This window comes from Musa acuminata, chromosome BXJ3-2 (genome assembly GCF_036884655.1).
Source record: "Musa acuminata AAA Group cultivar baxijiao chromosome BXJ3-2, Cavendish_Baxijiao_AAA, whole genome shotgun sequence".
NCBI classification, from domain to species: domain Eukaryota; kingdom Viridiplantae; phylum Streptophyta; class Magnoliopsida; order Zingiberales; family Musaceae; genus Musa; species Musa acuminata.
This window is the reverse complement of record NC_088350.1, coordinates 27,646,588-27,663,384: the sequence shown is the minus strand read 5'-3', so window position 1 is coordinate 27,663,384 and position 16,797 is coordinate 27,646,588. Positions and strand designations below refer to the sequence as shown.

The 16,797-nt window shown below is 36.6% G+C and overlaps 2 protein-coding genes across 2 annotated transcripts; both read left to right on the top strand.

Moving 5' to 3' along the window:
- Window positions 1–1,764: 1,764 nt before the first annotated feature.
- LOC135631582 (receptor-like protein EIX2) lies at window positions 1,765–5,118 on the top strand. Its single transcript, XM_065139315.1, has one exon. It carries the CDS (start codon window positions 1,765–1,767, stop codon window positions 5,116–5,118), a length of 3,354 nt encoding a protein of 1,117 aa, XP_064995387.1.
- Window positions 5,119–11,103: 5,985 nt separating this feature from the next.
- On the top strand, window positions 11,104–14,541 carry LOC103976331 (receptor-like protein EIX2). The gene has a single exon (XM_065138061.1). It carries the CDS (start codon window positions 11,334–11,336, stop codon window positions 14,361–14,363), a length of 3,030 nt encoding a protein of 1,009 aa, XP_064994133.1. The 5' UTR covers window positions 11,104–11,333; the 3' UTR covers window positions 14,364–14,541.
- The last annotated feature ends 2,256 nt before the right edge of the window (window positions 14,542–16,797 follow it).

The window sequence follows — 16,797 nt, the reverse complement described above, 5'->3', positions numbered from 1 at the left end:
GATGTTCCTGCTTTAATTGTCTCATCCTGATCAAAGCATCCTGCGTCACTTAAAACGCAGATTAAATCATAAACATATATCAAGTAGTTTCATCATCAAAATACGAGATTCAACAGTGTAATCGTCCTGAACTATGTAGGAAAAAATAAAGGGTTGTGCTACATCAATTACGATCAATATAAAACTACGTTTTATGTCACTTTTCTTTTTTTATTATTATTTTTATTTAAAGTCATGATAATAATAATAATACATTTGAAATGAAAAATATTATACTAACAATACTAATGCATGTCCTAAGCTCAAACGAAAAAAATTGTAGAGTTATCTAAAGTCACTAATAACCGCCATAATATTGTAAGTCCAAAATCTCATAAAAGATATGCATTTTAATTCATGATATGATAGAGCTACAAATTGGTTAGCTAATTTTGTTTAGAATTTTAAAGTATGTAACTAGGTGAAATAACTGATACCATGAGTTCTATCATACATGAGCGAGGCACGCTCTTTATTATATCTTTAAAATTATATATTTATTTTTTCTTCTCAAAAAAATTCTACTACAAATGCTTCAAACACCATTATACGTCTCTACATCCTTCAATCACGATTGATATGGACATGAGCTGTAGAAAAAACTACTATTTATATTATTATTTGGTTATATACAATCGAGTTATGATTCTATGATAATTGACGAGGCATGACTTGTGTACGCGTCAACTTCTCACTCCTTTATAAGATTAAATAAAATAATTATTGGGTCAACTTTGGTTGGCAAATTCCTCAATCTTTTGAAAGACTAAATACGATAATTATCGGGTCAAGTAAATGATAGTGCTTTTTATCTTTTTTTATTCATTAGTTACTCTTTTCAATAGTAACTAAATTATTAACTAGGCCAAGTGAATGATAAGGATTTTGGTCGTATTTTTCTCTAATACCTTTCTCAGTCATGACTTTCTTCTTTGAATATGGCGTAGTGTCTCTCTCATCTTTTTCTGTCGTCAATTTTATGCTACATTGTCAACCGAAGCGAAAGAGGACTTTTGACTTCCACCACCAATCTCTAATCATACTATTAGATGTCTATATCTGTGGTCAAGCTCGGTTGGTGATACAGTTTGATGTATAGCAAATATATCATTTCCCCCAAGGTTTGATTGATAGATTAGAATTATGATAAAAAAATGCAACACATATGGTGTAAATTAAGCAATGGAAAAGCCTCCCATAGGTGTCGCATTTCTATCAATCAATCAAACCTTGAGGGAAATGATGTATTTATTATACATCAAATTGTATCACTAACCGAGCTTGACTGAACATATAGACATCCCACAGTATGATTAGAGATTGGTGGTCAAAGTGAAAAGCCCTCATTCTCTTCGATTGTCAACCTAGCATAAAATTTACGACAGAAAAAGATGAGAGAGAGAGCCACTACGACATGTTCAAAGAAGAAAGTTATGACTGAGGAAGGTATCAAAGAAAAATGCGACCAAAATCGTTATCATTCGCTTGGCCCAGTAAATAAGTGAGTTTCCAATTTGTTTTGGACATTGACTTGTTTCCATATTACTTGACTTAGACTCGTGACAATTTTGTTAGGGACATCTTCGTGTGGAACGTTCAGCCTCCAAGAGTTCCCTCTTGACAACTTTCCCCTCTAACGGGGCACTCACGCACGCGTTAGGCAAATATGAGCTTATATACACATATGAGAGTTGCCTGCTTTAGGGGCAGAGCTCACCATTAAACATGGGTGGGAGAACTCCTCTTCTTGTCCTCACCTTTTCTCTTGCTGTTCTGAGCATTGAGCTTGGGATTTCTCACGGTTGTCGTGAGAAGGAGAGGAAAGCCCTCATCGACTTCAAGCGTGGACTTCATGATCCTTCCGATCGTCTCTCCCCCTGGGTCGGGGAGGACTGTTGTGCGTGGGAAGGTGTTGGCTGCAGCAACATCTCTGGTCATGTTATCAAGTTGGATCTTCGGAATAGACGTCGAATGGATCTATATGAGGGCTGCTCTCAGCAGGAAGTTAATGATGATCCAGGATGCAAATGGGCAGTGCGTGGTGACATAACTCCATCTCTGCGTTCTCTCCAACAACTTAATCACCTGGACCTCAGCGGCAACTATTTTACGCATAAACCTATCCCCAAGTTCTTGGGAGCTTTCAGAAGACTAACATATCTTAACCTGTCAGGTGCAGGCTTCATGGGTAGAGTACCTGACCAGCTCGGAAATCTATCCACTTTGCAGCATCTCGACCTTTCTTATAACTGCTTTAGGGATGATGAAGGTGGTGGCTTCTTCTGCTTGTACCTTCAGAACACGAGATGGATCTCTATGCTCAATTCCCTTCGGCATCTTAACATGACTGGTGTCCGTTTTACAAATGCGGCCAACTGGTTCCAAGATTTGAATGCACTACCACATATACAAGAGATTGAACTAAGTTCTTGTGACTTGGGGACCTTTCCACGTTCGCTGTCTCATGTCAACTTCACATCTCTTATCACTCTTGATTTACGATACAATTATATAAACTCCACCATACCAGATTGGGTGTTCAATATTACTAGCCTCGAGTTCCTTTATCTTGGTGGGAATGACCTGCATGTATTCTTTCCTGATTCTGTTGCAAAGTTAACATCTCTCAGGGCACTCGACTTGTCTGGGAGTGTGTTCCAAGATGGCTTCATGCAAGTAGCTCCTATATCCAACATCTGCAAGCTCCAAATTCTCTACCTACGCTCTGTTCCTATCCATGATGTGCTTGCCAATCTAGAAATGGTTTTCTCTGGATGTCTTAGGTATAGCATGGAGGAATTAGACCTCAGCAACACCCATCTCAGTGGTTCCTTTCCGGATTGGCTAGGGAACATCAAGAATCTCAAATCTCTTAATCTTTCTTTCAACTCCCTCTATGGATCAGTGCCTCCGTCTATCGGGAATCTGTCATTGCTGCAACATTTGGTTTTATGTTTCAATGATTTGAATGGGACGATTTCGGAAGGCATCGGACAACTGAAGAGCCTTGTTTATTTGGATCTCAATAGTAACTCGTTGAGCTTATCAGAGTTCCAGTTGGCTAATCTATCAAGTTTAAGGTATTTGGACATTTCAAACAACTGCAACTCGAGAAAAAATGGTGATTGGATCCCGCCCTTTTCAGCTTCAAGCTCTTTATATAACATGTTTTTTAATGAAATAGCCTGTTTTCCAAAATGGTTTCAAACACAAGCATCTATTCATGAATTATATTTTTCAGGTGCAGGAGTAATAGACATGATTCTTGACGGGCTTCCTTCTGGTCTTGAGTATTTGGATCTTTCTCACAACTCTCTTAATGGATCATTGCCTGCATCTCTTGGAAATTTCTTGTTGTTGCATTCTTTGATTTTAAGTTCCAATTATTTGACTGGAATGCTTCCGGAAGGCATCAAATGGTTGAAGGGCCTCGTCAGATTGAATCTCTGTAATAACTCTTTGAGATTGTCGGAGGACGACCTTGCTAATCTATCAAGTTTGAAATATTTGGAAATTGCATACAACTCTATACAATTCAACAAAAGCGGTGATTGGATTCCTCCCTTTCAGCTTAACACTCTTTACATGGGATTCTGTCAAATACTGCCCGTGCCTCATTTTCCGAAATGGCTCCGAACACAAAACACTCTTTGTGAATTAGATTTATCAAATACTGGTATCGAAGAAACAATTCCCAACTGGCTTTCATCCAATCTGCGATATTTGTATCTCTCCAATAACAGGATTACTGGTAAGGTGCCACAATTCTTTCCAAAACTGAAGTATTTAATTCTTTCAAACAACTCGTTCTCAGGGGATCTTCCACCAAGAATCTCAAACACAATGCCGCGCTTACAATGGTTAGATCTATCTATGAATAATTTGAGCGGCGGGATTCCCTTCTCTTATTGTCGATCGAGGTATTTGGAAGGGCTACTGCTTTCCGAAAATAATTTGTCAGGAGGTGTTCCTAATTGTTGGAAAAATCCCTCAAATTTACTTCTTTTAGACTTATCAAGCAACAAATTAGTAGGTGGAATCCCTGATTCAGTCTGTAATTTGCAAACGCTGGAGTCACTGCACTTGAGGCGCAATAATTTATCCGGGCCGATTCCTCTTTGTTTAAAGAGTTGCACAGAACTCGTTACTCTAGACCTCGGCCACAACAATTTTATCGGGAATATACCAACTTGGATCGGAGAAAGCCTCTTGTACCTGAAGACACTCAGCTTACGCTCGAATGCTTTCACTGGCAGCATTCCTCGATTATCTTCTCTAGCATCTCTTCGTATCTTGGATTTCTCCAACAACAATCTTTCAGGAATAATACCACGGAGCTTTGGAAACTTCAGTGCATTAAAAAGCACTCCTACCTATCATTGTTGTTACTTCAACAACAATCAACCCTATGAGGAAGTTATGTGGCTTTTCGTAAAAGGAAGTGAAATCAAGTATACTACCACCAGTCAACTTTCAATTGATACACTTATTGATCTCTCCAACAATAACTTATCTGGAAACATCCCTGAAGAGTTGGGGAATTTGCATGGATTGCGGAGCTTAAATCTATCCAAAAATTATCTTATAGGTCAAATACCAAGAAGTATTGACAGAATGAAACAGCTAGAAGTTCTCGATCTATCAAGAAATAATCTCTCGGGTGCAATTCCTTCCGGTTTGGCAACTTTGAATTTCTTGAACCAATTGAATTTATCATATAACAATCTTTCAGGAAGGATTCCCACTGGCAATCAGTTGCAAACTTTTACTGATCCATCTGTCTATGCTGGCAATCCAAATCTTTGTGGCCCTCCTCTCCCTAAAAATTGTACGGTGAATATGACGAAGGCTGATGAAGAAGATCAAGATGAAGATTCTTACGAGAGTAGAATGGAAGCACTTTGGTTATACACGAGCATCACACTGGGATTTATTACTGGATTTTGGGCGATTTGTGGAAGCCTTTTGTTGCGACGAACATGGAGGATCGCGTACTTTCGCGCCATTGATAACATGTATGACAAGCTATACGTGGTGATAGTAGTGACCGTGACAAAATACAAAAGAAAGTTACGATGACTCTGTTGTGAGAGGGGGTCAACATGACTCATCCAACTTCCATAACAATAGCATTAGTATCGATCAGTATGTAATAAGCTCATGGTTTGCATGTCTTATCATAACACACCATCACATGATTTTAATTTTTTCTTTTTGTGCATGCTATAAAGACTCTGTTATATTATCGATTGATGTTTGTCTACGTAGTTGTTTGTCAAAACTTTAGGTCACCAAAATATGAGTTCTCTGCCTATGGTTTATGAGCTGTTATTTACCTCATGCTGCAGTGGAAAGCATAAATTAATGTAAAGATTAATAATAGTGAATCTTTTGTCATCCGAAATTTATCTTTCTGTCAATTGTGTTGCAGTAAGTTGACATCACTGGCGGTATGCATACATGAAACTAGATCTTTACATATTTTTATCAAACTGATAAATATAGGTGATGTGGCTCCTAAACTGGCTAGTCTAAACCTGAGAGCCTTGATTGCTAATGTCCCGTGGAAGGTTAAAAATGATTTCAAATCTAATGAAAAGTACACTAACCGCTATGTGATTCTTCTCAACGTTTCCATCTTACTATTGTTCAGGTGATCATTTGTCTGAAGGACCCAAGGGTTATGCCAATTATATGCAAAATGATACCCTCACTTTGAGAATTGGCATCAGCTCAATTATACTGACTCTAGCAATATGGATGCTGCTGGAGAGACTGGTTTTCTTATCCGGAATAACAATGAGCTTACTTTGATTGTTGCATGCAACCGAACAATGAACATGCCGATACTCTACAATTAATCGGTTGCATCGATGGAAGGGCTTGTTGTTGCATGTAGAACTTGATGCGCTTACATGTGGCAATGGCTATTGCAGCAACAAAATTAAAATTTATATCACAGAATAGCAATTAACCTGATACAAAATGATATCCTTAATACATTGTAATAGACTTTACAATAGAGATTAACACTTCAAAATCAACATAAAAGACATGGTAGTTGATAAAAAAGGATAAGAAATGCTTTGGAGTTAATATTGGCTTAATAATCCATTTAAGAAATGCTTTTTAGTTAATAGAAATAAGAAAATATTGCCACGTTAAAGAATCTGCAACGTATATTAATAAGAAAACTAGCGTCTACGAAAAGTCATCTCCAATGTCGTATTATCTAGGAAAAATCCATTCATTGAAAAGACAAATATCTGGCATCTTCATCAACAAAAAAAAATTCGGGTAATTAATGCATACTAACATAAGCGTTATGGTCAACGTTGCAAGTGCTTCAGCCATCAATGGATTGTGCGTTTTGTATTGAAGCAGACTCAATACCTACAGTGAATTCAAGAGAAGAGAATGAGCCATCACATTGTAAAATATAATCAAAAGCTCCATCCCCTAAAATTAAATTTTTTTTATTGAAATAGTAACAACTTTCATCCAAATTAAAGAAAGACAACAAGAGGATTAGATGATATATCAGAATCACCCACTTTATAAAAACATGAGAACCCATTGGTTCTTAGAAATGCAACAAGCTGATGAACTTTGCTGTCGAGAGCCTTAGGGAAAAAACTGTGAGCAATGATGTGAAGTTTGGCCATCAAAAACTTTACATCAGAAATAATGACAGTAAGGAACCAAGGGATTTCCTCGGCACTGTTCACAATAGATATTAGTGATTTTAAGATCCAATTATTTGAATGGGATACTTTTAGAAAGAAGTTGAAGGATCTCGTCAATTTGGATCTCTACGATATCTCGTTGAGATTGTTGAAAGATGGCCTTACTAATAAATCAAGGTTAAAATATTTGGACATTTCATATAACTCTGTACACTTGAACAAAAGATGATTGGATCCCTCCTTTTCAGCTTAACACACTTCTCATGGGATTCTATCAAATATGGCACAGACCTCATTTTCTAAAATGACTCCTAACACAAATTATTCTTTGTGATTTAGATTTATCAAATACAAGTATTAAAAAAAAGATTCCCAATTGACTTCCATCTTGTCTCGAGTATTTGGATCTCTCCAATAATATAATTGGCGGTGACGTGCCATATTATTTTTCAAATCTAACTACTTTTTCTCTAGGCATCTTTTACTGAGAATCTCAGATACTACCAAGCTTAAAATGGTTTGATATGTCCTTGATCCTCTTTTCTTATTATCGAATCAAGTCTTTACTAATGCTTCGGCTTTCTAAAAATAATTTTACGAGAGAGTTTTCTAAAAATAATCTTAGACTTATCAAGAAATAAATTACAAGGAGGAATTCCCAACTCCCTTAGCAATTTACAAAGTCTAAACCCAGTTATCTCATCTTACATCCCTTCGGATAGTGGCTCTCTCGAATAATCGTTTTCGGGAACAATACCAAGTAGCTTTGACAATTTTAATGCCTTGAAAGGTTCTCCTATAATTTCCATAATTTCTCCTACAATTTTGATGAGTTTTTATTATAAAATAGTATTAATTGAGGATCACATATGACTCTTTATAAAAGGGAGTGAACTCGAATACAACACCAGGGTACTTTCGATCGATGTAGTTATTGATCTCTCTAATAATGATTTGTCAGTGTGCATCTCTAGAGAGTTAAAAATTTTACATGGTCAGCGAAGCTTAAATCTATATGGGAATTACCTAACAGGAGAGATGCCAAACAACATTGATGGAATGCAACAACTAGAAATCCTCGACCTCTCAAGAAACAATCTCTCGAGTATAATTCCTTCGACCTTGGCAGCTTTAAACTTCTTGAATGATTTAAACTTGTCATGTAACAATCTCTCGGATAGACTGATAGTCAATTGCAAACTTTAAATGATCCATCTATCTATATCAGCAATCCAAATCTTTGTGGGTCTCCTCTCCCAAAAAAAAATTGTACAGATGACCTGGCAAAACATCCTGAACAAGAGAACAAAGGAGACTCTGGGAGTAGAACTGAAATAATTTGGCTGTCCATGTGGACTGCACTGGGATTTATCGTGGGATTTTGGACGATCTGTGGAAGCCTCATACTTCCAAGATTTTGATAACATGTATGAGAGGCTCCGCGTGCTGATGGCAATGAACGTGACAATGTTCAATAGATTGCCATCGGTAGGAGGTCGAGATGGTGAATCCAACGTTGGCATTTTCAATTACTGTCGAGCATTATGTAATAGAGTCATAATTTGCATATGTTTTCTTTTCGTAATACGCTGGCCACATGATTTCAGTTTTTGTAAGACTTATCGATTCGTCTTCGATGCAACCTTCCTTCTCTTATCTAAAAAGCTTGGTTCATTGAATTATGTGTTCTCTGCTTATAACAATATAATAATACAAAATAGTGTCACATTTTCACAACCCAATTTATGCTTAATTTGATCACTAACAAATTTCGAAGAAATTTATGATCCCTTGTAGATCGATCCAAGTTGGTGGGTCAATATGACCCATCAAATAATGGATTGATTCAAAATACTTAAATTTAAATTAATAATAATATATACATACAATTATTACAATTGCATTTGTGTTATTTCTTTTGGTATAGGTAGGCCATTGGTCTTAGAATCCCAAAAACCAAATTAATTGGTGGGTTGGAAAATTGAATCCAATAATTCAATCCATGTGATGGTGAGCGTTCACAAACTTTCTCACATATTGACTTGGATGAACTTTTGATTCATGACACGGTTTGTGATACATGTGCTATGACAATTTCAAACTCTCTTTAAATCTCTATATCCTTTGGTTAATGATTGATGTAGACATAAGCTGTGGGAACAACCACTCCATGTACAATTTTCAACAACATGGGTGACATTTCAAATATTTATAAAAAATCATAAAAGTCATATTCTTTATTGATAAATTTGTTTGGAACATTAAGTATCTTCATTTGATCAAGTAAATGAGAGTGATTTAAGTGGTTTTTTTTTCTTGGTTATTCTTTCGTCAAATAAACAAAGTAAATGGGTCAAGTCAATTATAGTGATTTTGAGTATATTTCTCTTTATATTTTTCTATAGTCAATGAACCTCTACAAGTTTCCCCGTTTTACACTAGCAAAATTAGTTCCTTGGAAAAACGAATAGCTGATTGATGATGCATTTAATGTTTGATGATTCTACTAAAAATAATAATATGAATTGTTATAACCATGCAAATGCAATAGATTATTAAAATTTTATATTTTCATTCTCTAAAAGTCTTGTTACAAATATTTGAAACTCCCGATTAGATCTCTACATCCTGCGATAAAGAGTGACGTCCATATAAGCTGTGGAAATAGTTACTGTTTCAAAGATTAGGCAAATGATAGTGATTTAGAGTAGTGTTTTTCTTTGTTATCTTTTGAATGAATATGTACATATCTTCTACACAATATGACAGTATATCTTTTTCTTTTTTTTTAATTATGTCCCTTTTGATGATGATATTTTATATCCCTTTGAAATATCTTTATTCCGTTGAGAGAAATCTATTTTAAAAATCTTCCCTCGTAATTTATATAAATAGAAGAGGGACATGTTAATGCATTCAAGAAAGCTTCTTCAATAAATTTTTTTTAATAATTCTTTTTATCCTCTATTTTCTTATTTTCTATTCTTTCTATTAACTGGATTGTAGACAGATGATCTTCTTGTTTTTGCCGTAAACTTAGTGAAGGATAAGCAATTTAGATGATTGCTTAATAATTCATTTGAGAAATAATTTGGAGTTGATACAAATAAGAAGCTTGCAACTCCTTCGAAAGATTAGACATGTATTTATCTTTTAAAATAAATAAAAAGAATAATTGGGTCAAGTAAATGATAGTAGTTTTAAGTAATTTTTTTTCTAATATTTTCGATGAATGGATTTCTCCTGAACAATACCGGGCACCATCTTTTAGATCCATATTTTAAATTCAACAAAATTAATAAATTAATTATCTCGTCAAATTTGACCACAATAGGATTGACATATTTAAGTTGTATTATTGCTTTGTTAATGAAAGACACTCTACAATCCAATGTATGCTTAATTTAATCACAAACAAAAAAAATTATTGTTTTAATACCTCAATCACGATTGATTTGTCATGATCCCAATTGATGAATCGATATAACCTATCGAATTATTGAGTCAAAACGAAATATACAAAATACTTAAGTTTAAATTAATAATAATAAAATATATAATCCTTACTATTACATTAGTAATACAAGACACAGGCCATTAATCTTAGAATCTTAAAATCTTAATCAAACAGTGGGTTGGAAAATTGAGTCCAATAATTCGAGAATGAACTTTTGATTCATAACACGACATGCAAGATACAATGTGTTCTACGATTATTTCAAACTCTCTCACTCCATTGACAATATCTTATAACATGTGTGACATTACAAACATTTATCATAAATCATAAAAGTGATATCCTTTGTTGCTAAATTTCTTGATTTCTTTAGAACATTAAGTATATTCATTTAGTCAAATACTTGAGAGTGATTTTAAGTGCATTTTTTTCATTGGTTATTCATTCATAGAATAGACAAAGTAGATCAAGCAAATGATAACGATTTTGAGTTTTTTTTTTTTATATTTATTTATCTACAGTGAATGAACATCCATAAATTTTATTGTTTCACACGGACAAAAGTTGAGTCCTTTGGAAAGACGAGTAGTGTTTAATAACTCCTATCGCATATGATAAATGGAATGTCGTAGCCGTGCAAATTTATCGGCTAATTTTGCAAGGCCATGTCTGTAATCATATTGAAATGGGATTGGCACAACGAGCTTCATCATATATTTTCTACAAATGAATGAAGTTGGCTTGCTCTGTATTAGATCATTAAAATTTTAGATTTGCTTTTTCTAAAAGTCTTGTTACAAATATTTGAAACTCTCGAATTTTTACAGCCTCCAATATGAGCAAAGGTATGAAACTCCAAATTGAGATCACCATCGTGTAAAGCGTGGAGGGAAGATGTGGAGGAAAAGCTCCCCGACCTATCTACGGCACCCAATTTCCATTGGGTGTTGAATGATTCTCACCTCAGACGACTTTGACTACCAGCCGAATAATGACATCTATCTATGGATATCCAGCACCCACCAAGTCCATAGTCCTAATGTTCATGTTCACAAGAGGCTAGAGCGGAATATTAATATAAATACACACACATGGACTGCTGCCTGCCGCACGAGTAATAAGAAGTTAGTTAGATCCTCTAATATCCATCCATGGGTGAAAGATCTCCTCTCCTTGTGATCGTCATCTCTCTTTCCGTGCTTTGCATTGATCTCGGGATCTCGGATGGTTTCTCCATGATCCGCTGTCAAGAGACAGAGAGGAAAGCCCTCATGGAGTTCAAGCAACGAGTCCGTGATCCTTCCCGTCGTCTTTCTTCCTGGGTTGGGGAGGATTGTTGTAGTTGGGAAGGCATCCGCTGCAGCAACGTCACTGGCCATGTTATCGAGCTCCACCTTCGCAATAGACATCGGTCGGATGTTTCATACATGGATTGCTCTGAGACTAACTTCGATGATGATGATGTTGGATGCAGATGGGCACTGCACGGTGGCATAACTCCATCATTGCTTTCTCTCCAACACCTTAATCATTTGGATCTTAGCGGCAACAACTTTGAAGGAAATCGTATCCCAGAGTTCTTGGGATCCTTTGGAAGACTAACATATCTTAATCTCTCAGGAGCAGGCTTCGGAGGTAAAGTACCTGATCAGCTGGGAAATCTCTCCACCTTGCACCAACTCGATCTTTCTTATAATTTCTACTCGGAAGATGATTTTTATAAATTCTTATACATCGAAAACATTGGATGGATCTCTCGTTTGACTTCTCTACAGCACCTTAACATGAATTGGGTTAGTTTTAGAAATGTGTCCAACTGGTTACAAGCACTGAACGTGCTCTCTAGTATTCAAGTGGTTGAATTGGCTTATTGTGGCTTGAGGGCCTTTCCCCCTTCACTACCACATGTCAACTTCACATCTCTTACAACTCTAAATTTGTACGATAACTTGATCAACTCTACTGTGCCAGACTGGCTGTTTAACATAACCAGCCTCGAGGTGCTTTCTCTTGGTTGGAATTACCTCTACTGGCACACTCCTGATTCTATTGCCAAGTTGACAAATCTCAGGTCACTCGACTTATCTAGTAATATGTTCCACGACGGCTTCAGACCACAAGCTCTATCCAACCTCTGCAAGCTCCAAATTCTCTACCTAGAAGAGGTACCAATCAACGATATGCTGTCCAATCTAGAATCGGTTTTCTCTGGATGCCTAATGTTTAGCTTAAAGGAATTGGATCTCCACGGCACCCAGTTGAGAGGTTCCTTGCCGGATTGGTTGGGGAACTTCAAGAATCTCAAGTCTCTTGATCTTTCAAACAACTTCCTCTACGGATCAGTTCCTGCATCTCTTGGAAATCTATCATCGCTGCAATCTTTGTTTTTATACTCCAACGATTTGAACGGGTCGATTTCAGAAGGCATCGGAGGACTGAAGGGCCTTATCAATTTGGATCTCTCTAATAACTCATTTCGCTTGTCAGAGGTCGACTTTGCTAAATTATCGAGTTTAAAGTTTTTGGACATTTCTTATAGCTATATTGATTTGAATAAAGGTGATGACTGGATCCCTCCTTTTCAACTTCAAAGTCTCTATATGACCTTTTGCCAAATAGTGCCGAGGCCTCATTTTCCGAAATGGCTCCGATTGCAAACAACTCTTCGTGAATTATCTTTATCAAGTACAAGTATCAAAGGAAGGATTCCCAACTGGCTTCCTTCCTCTCTCGAGTATTTGTATCTTTCCAATAATGAGATTAGCGGTGATGTGCCACAATATCTTCCAAACCTAGTAGATTTGGATCTCTCAAACAACTCGCTGTCAGGCCATCTTCCTCCAAGAATCACAAACATCATGCCACATCTTCAGTTTTTGGATCTCTCAAATAACTCATTCTCAAGCCAACTTCCTCTAAGAATCTCAAATACAATGCGATATTTATATTGGTTTGATTTATCTATGAATCATCTGAGTGGGAGCATCCCCTTGTCGTTTTGTCAAAAGAGGTTTTTGCAAGTGCTTCGACTTTCAAAAAATAATTTATCAGGAGAGCTTCCTAATTGCTGGAAAAATTCCTCAAGTTTGTTTATTTTGGACTTATCGAACAACAAATTCCAAGGAAGAATTCCTGACTCTCTCAGCAATTTGCAAAGCCTACAATCACTGCATCTGAGCAACAATAATTTAGTAGGGCAAATTCCTCTTTCTTTAAAAGGTTGTACAAATTTGGTTACTCTTGATTTGGCTTACAACAACTTCAACGGAAATATACCAGCTTGGATTGGGGAAAGCTTACCACACTTAAAGACTCTCAGCTTACGCTCGAATGCCCTCACCGGAAGAATTCCTGAACTATCTCATCTTACATCTCTTCAAATATTGGATCTCTCAAATAACAATCTTTCAGGAGCAATACCACATACCTTCAGCAACTTCAGTTCATTAAAGAGGTCTTCTTCTTCAAGTGATTTATATTTCAACAACTATAGCTACGACGATGAAATGTGGCTCTTCATAAAAGGGAGTGAACTCGAGTATACTACAAGACAGCTTTCATTTGATAAAGTTATTGATCTCTCCAACAATAGTTTATCTGGCTTTATTCCTGAGGAGTTGGGAAATCTACATGGATTACGGAGCTTGAATCTATCTAGAAATTACCTAACAGGGGAGATACCGAGCAACATTAATGGAATGCAACAATTAGAAATTCTTGATCTCTCTAGAAATAATTTGTCTGGAGCGATTCCTTCAACCTTGGCGGCGTTAAATTTCTTGAGTTATTTGAACTTGTCATATAACAATCTTTCAGGTAGAATTCCAACGGGTAGCCAATTACAAACGCTTACAGATCCATCAATCTATGCCGGCAATTCAGATCTTTGTGGCTCTCCTCTTGCCAAAATTTGTACGGATGATATGCCAACAGAAGGTAAAGAAGAAGAGGAAAATGAAAATTCTAAGGATAGACTTAAAAGTATTTGGCTATACATGTGCCGTGCAGTAGGATTTATCGTGGGATTTTGGACGATTTGTGGAAGCATCTTATTGAACTCGAGATGGAGGATTGCTTACTTCCAAGCTATTGATAGCATGTGTGATAGGCTCTACGTGGTGCTGGTACTGAATGTGGCGATGTTCAAGAGGAAGCTACTGGTAGGAGGTCAAGTTGACTAAGCCGATGGGAGCGTTCACCATTAGTATCAGGCAGTATGTATTGGGCTCATGGTTTGCATGTTTTTTCATAATCCACTGGTGACATGATTTTAATTTTTGCAAGGACTATCGATTTGTCTTTCTGAATTCTCTTAGCATCAAAATTTTAGTTCATCAAAGTATGAGTTCTCTTCCTATAGTCTATAAGCTCTAATTAACATTTAGCCAGCAGTATTGTTCGACTCTGTTTTTGCCATAAGCTACACTGTGGCTTAGTTTATTGAATAGATTCTATTTGTCATGAATCATCTATGAAAATATGTAAAAGTATTCCACCATATGCGATGTGTAATAACATTTGCGATGTGTCACAATCTTTGCCGTAACACTAATTACAGGATTTATAGGACTCCACTCATAACAAGAAAAATCTTTCTAGCCTTATGCCTCGTTTTCACTTGTTGAGTGGTCTATAGCTTATACACATCCTCTATTTTGGATTCTTTTATTTTCCTTTCCATCTCTGCTAAACACAAGACATTCATCACCGTACAGTGTCTTAACAGGAAAAGTTGAAGATAGAGTTCTGCATGATGAAGATTTGGATTAGGATGCAGACCATGAACAAATTACTGACCAATTAAAAACTCATATTAAGCACCATGAGAGCCTCCACTGACATGGCACAGCCATTTTACCTTTGCTGCTAATCGAGACAGTTTAAATTTTTCAAAAAGAGAAAATAGAAGTCATATATACCAAAATGCTCAAAAGCATTAGACGAAACATGGCATGCTCATTAATTCCAGCACATATATAAAATGGATGAGAAAGATAAGTGCTAATACCGGCACACATATGATGGCTGTAGCAGCAGGTGGAAAAACAAGGCGCAGTCCGTCCGTGGGGTACTCGTGATGGCATCCATGAAACAGATAATGAATTGTGTTTCCCCTGCATCATGGTTCTCAACAAGAAGCTAGAAGGTTACTTGCCAATAAGTAACTGGCCCAGTTCTCCATGACAATGAACCTATAGATTATTTTTATACAATAAAAGAAACAAAATCCCTATAATGCATAACCCTTTATCAAATTTGTTTTATATCTACTAAGAGTGTCATTGACATTTGGCGTATTCAACAGCAAGGTGTCAATGCTAAACGAGAGCTGATTCTACATGCTGCTTACATAAAGTAAGAAGACCTGAAATGAGCCATCAGTAGGCAAACAAGTTAAGGTGGAAAAGCATTCTCTGAATGATTAAATGCAGACATATTAGTCCAATAATTTCCATTGTTCTTTCTGCGCAACAATTTGGCTGACCATCCACGGAACTCAAGGAGTAGAACAGCTTTATCTGTTGACAGGAAAAAAGTTCTCTACGTCTTCTGGAGTTTGCAGCAGCTTCAAAGGAAGTTCATCGGGTTTAAGTGATTGAAATTGATAGACTGAAGAAAGTATATTTTCTGCACCCAGGCTCGCATGAAATTTATATGACATGGAATTATGATAGTAGAATAATGTTATTTCCTTCGTTATTTTCTGCACCCAGGCTCGCATCTTCTCGGAACTCCTCCTATACATGGCCGTTAATTTTAGAAAGTCAAGGTTGTCCTGATTATTAGCGACCAAATGTGCCACTTCCTTCGTAAGAGATCGTGATTGCCCAGACCCTGCAGAAAATTTTATAAGGATCATCAAACTTGGAACCCAAAGTGCATTAAGAATGTCGAGCACCCTGCAGATAGCTTAAACATTCTCGGAAGGCATCTAATCCCCTGAAGAAGAAGCAAATCTTACGATACTATCAAGTGGAAGTTTCCTTTGAACAGAGGAGGTACCAAACAACATTGATGGAATGCAATAGCTAGAAATCCTCAACCTCTCAAAAAATAATCTCTCGGGCACAATTCCTTGCACCTTAGCAGTTTTAAATTTCTTGAATGATTTGAACTTGTGGTATAACCATCTCTCGGGTAAAATCCCCACCTAGTAGCCAATCGCAAACTTTAAATGATCCATCTATCTATATCGGCAATCCAAATCTTTGTGGCCTCCTCTCCCAAAAAATTGTATAGACGACCTGGCAAAACATACTGAAGAAAAAGAGAACAATAAGAATTCTGCAAGCAGAACTGAAATAATTTGGCTGTTCATGTGGACTGCACTGGGATTTATCGTGGGATTTTGGACGATCTGTGGAAGCCTCATGCTTCACATGAGATGGAGGATTGTTTACTTTCAAGCTTTTGATAACATGTATGAGAGGCTCCGCGTGCATTTTTTTCTCACATATTGACTTAGATAACATGTATGTTCTCAAGCTTTTTGATAACATGTATGTGATGGTGAGCATCCGCAAACTTTCTCATATATTGACTCAAATGAACTTTTCATTCACGACACCGTTTGTGATACATGTCCTATGACTATTTCAAATTCTCTTTAAATCT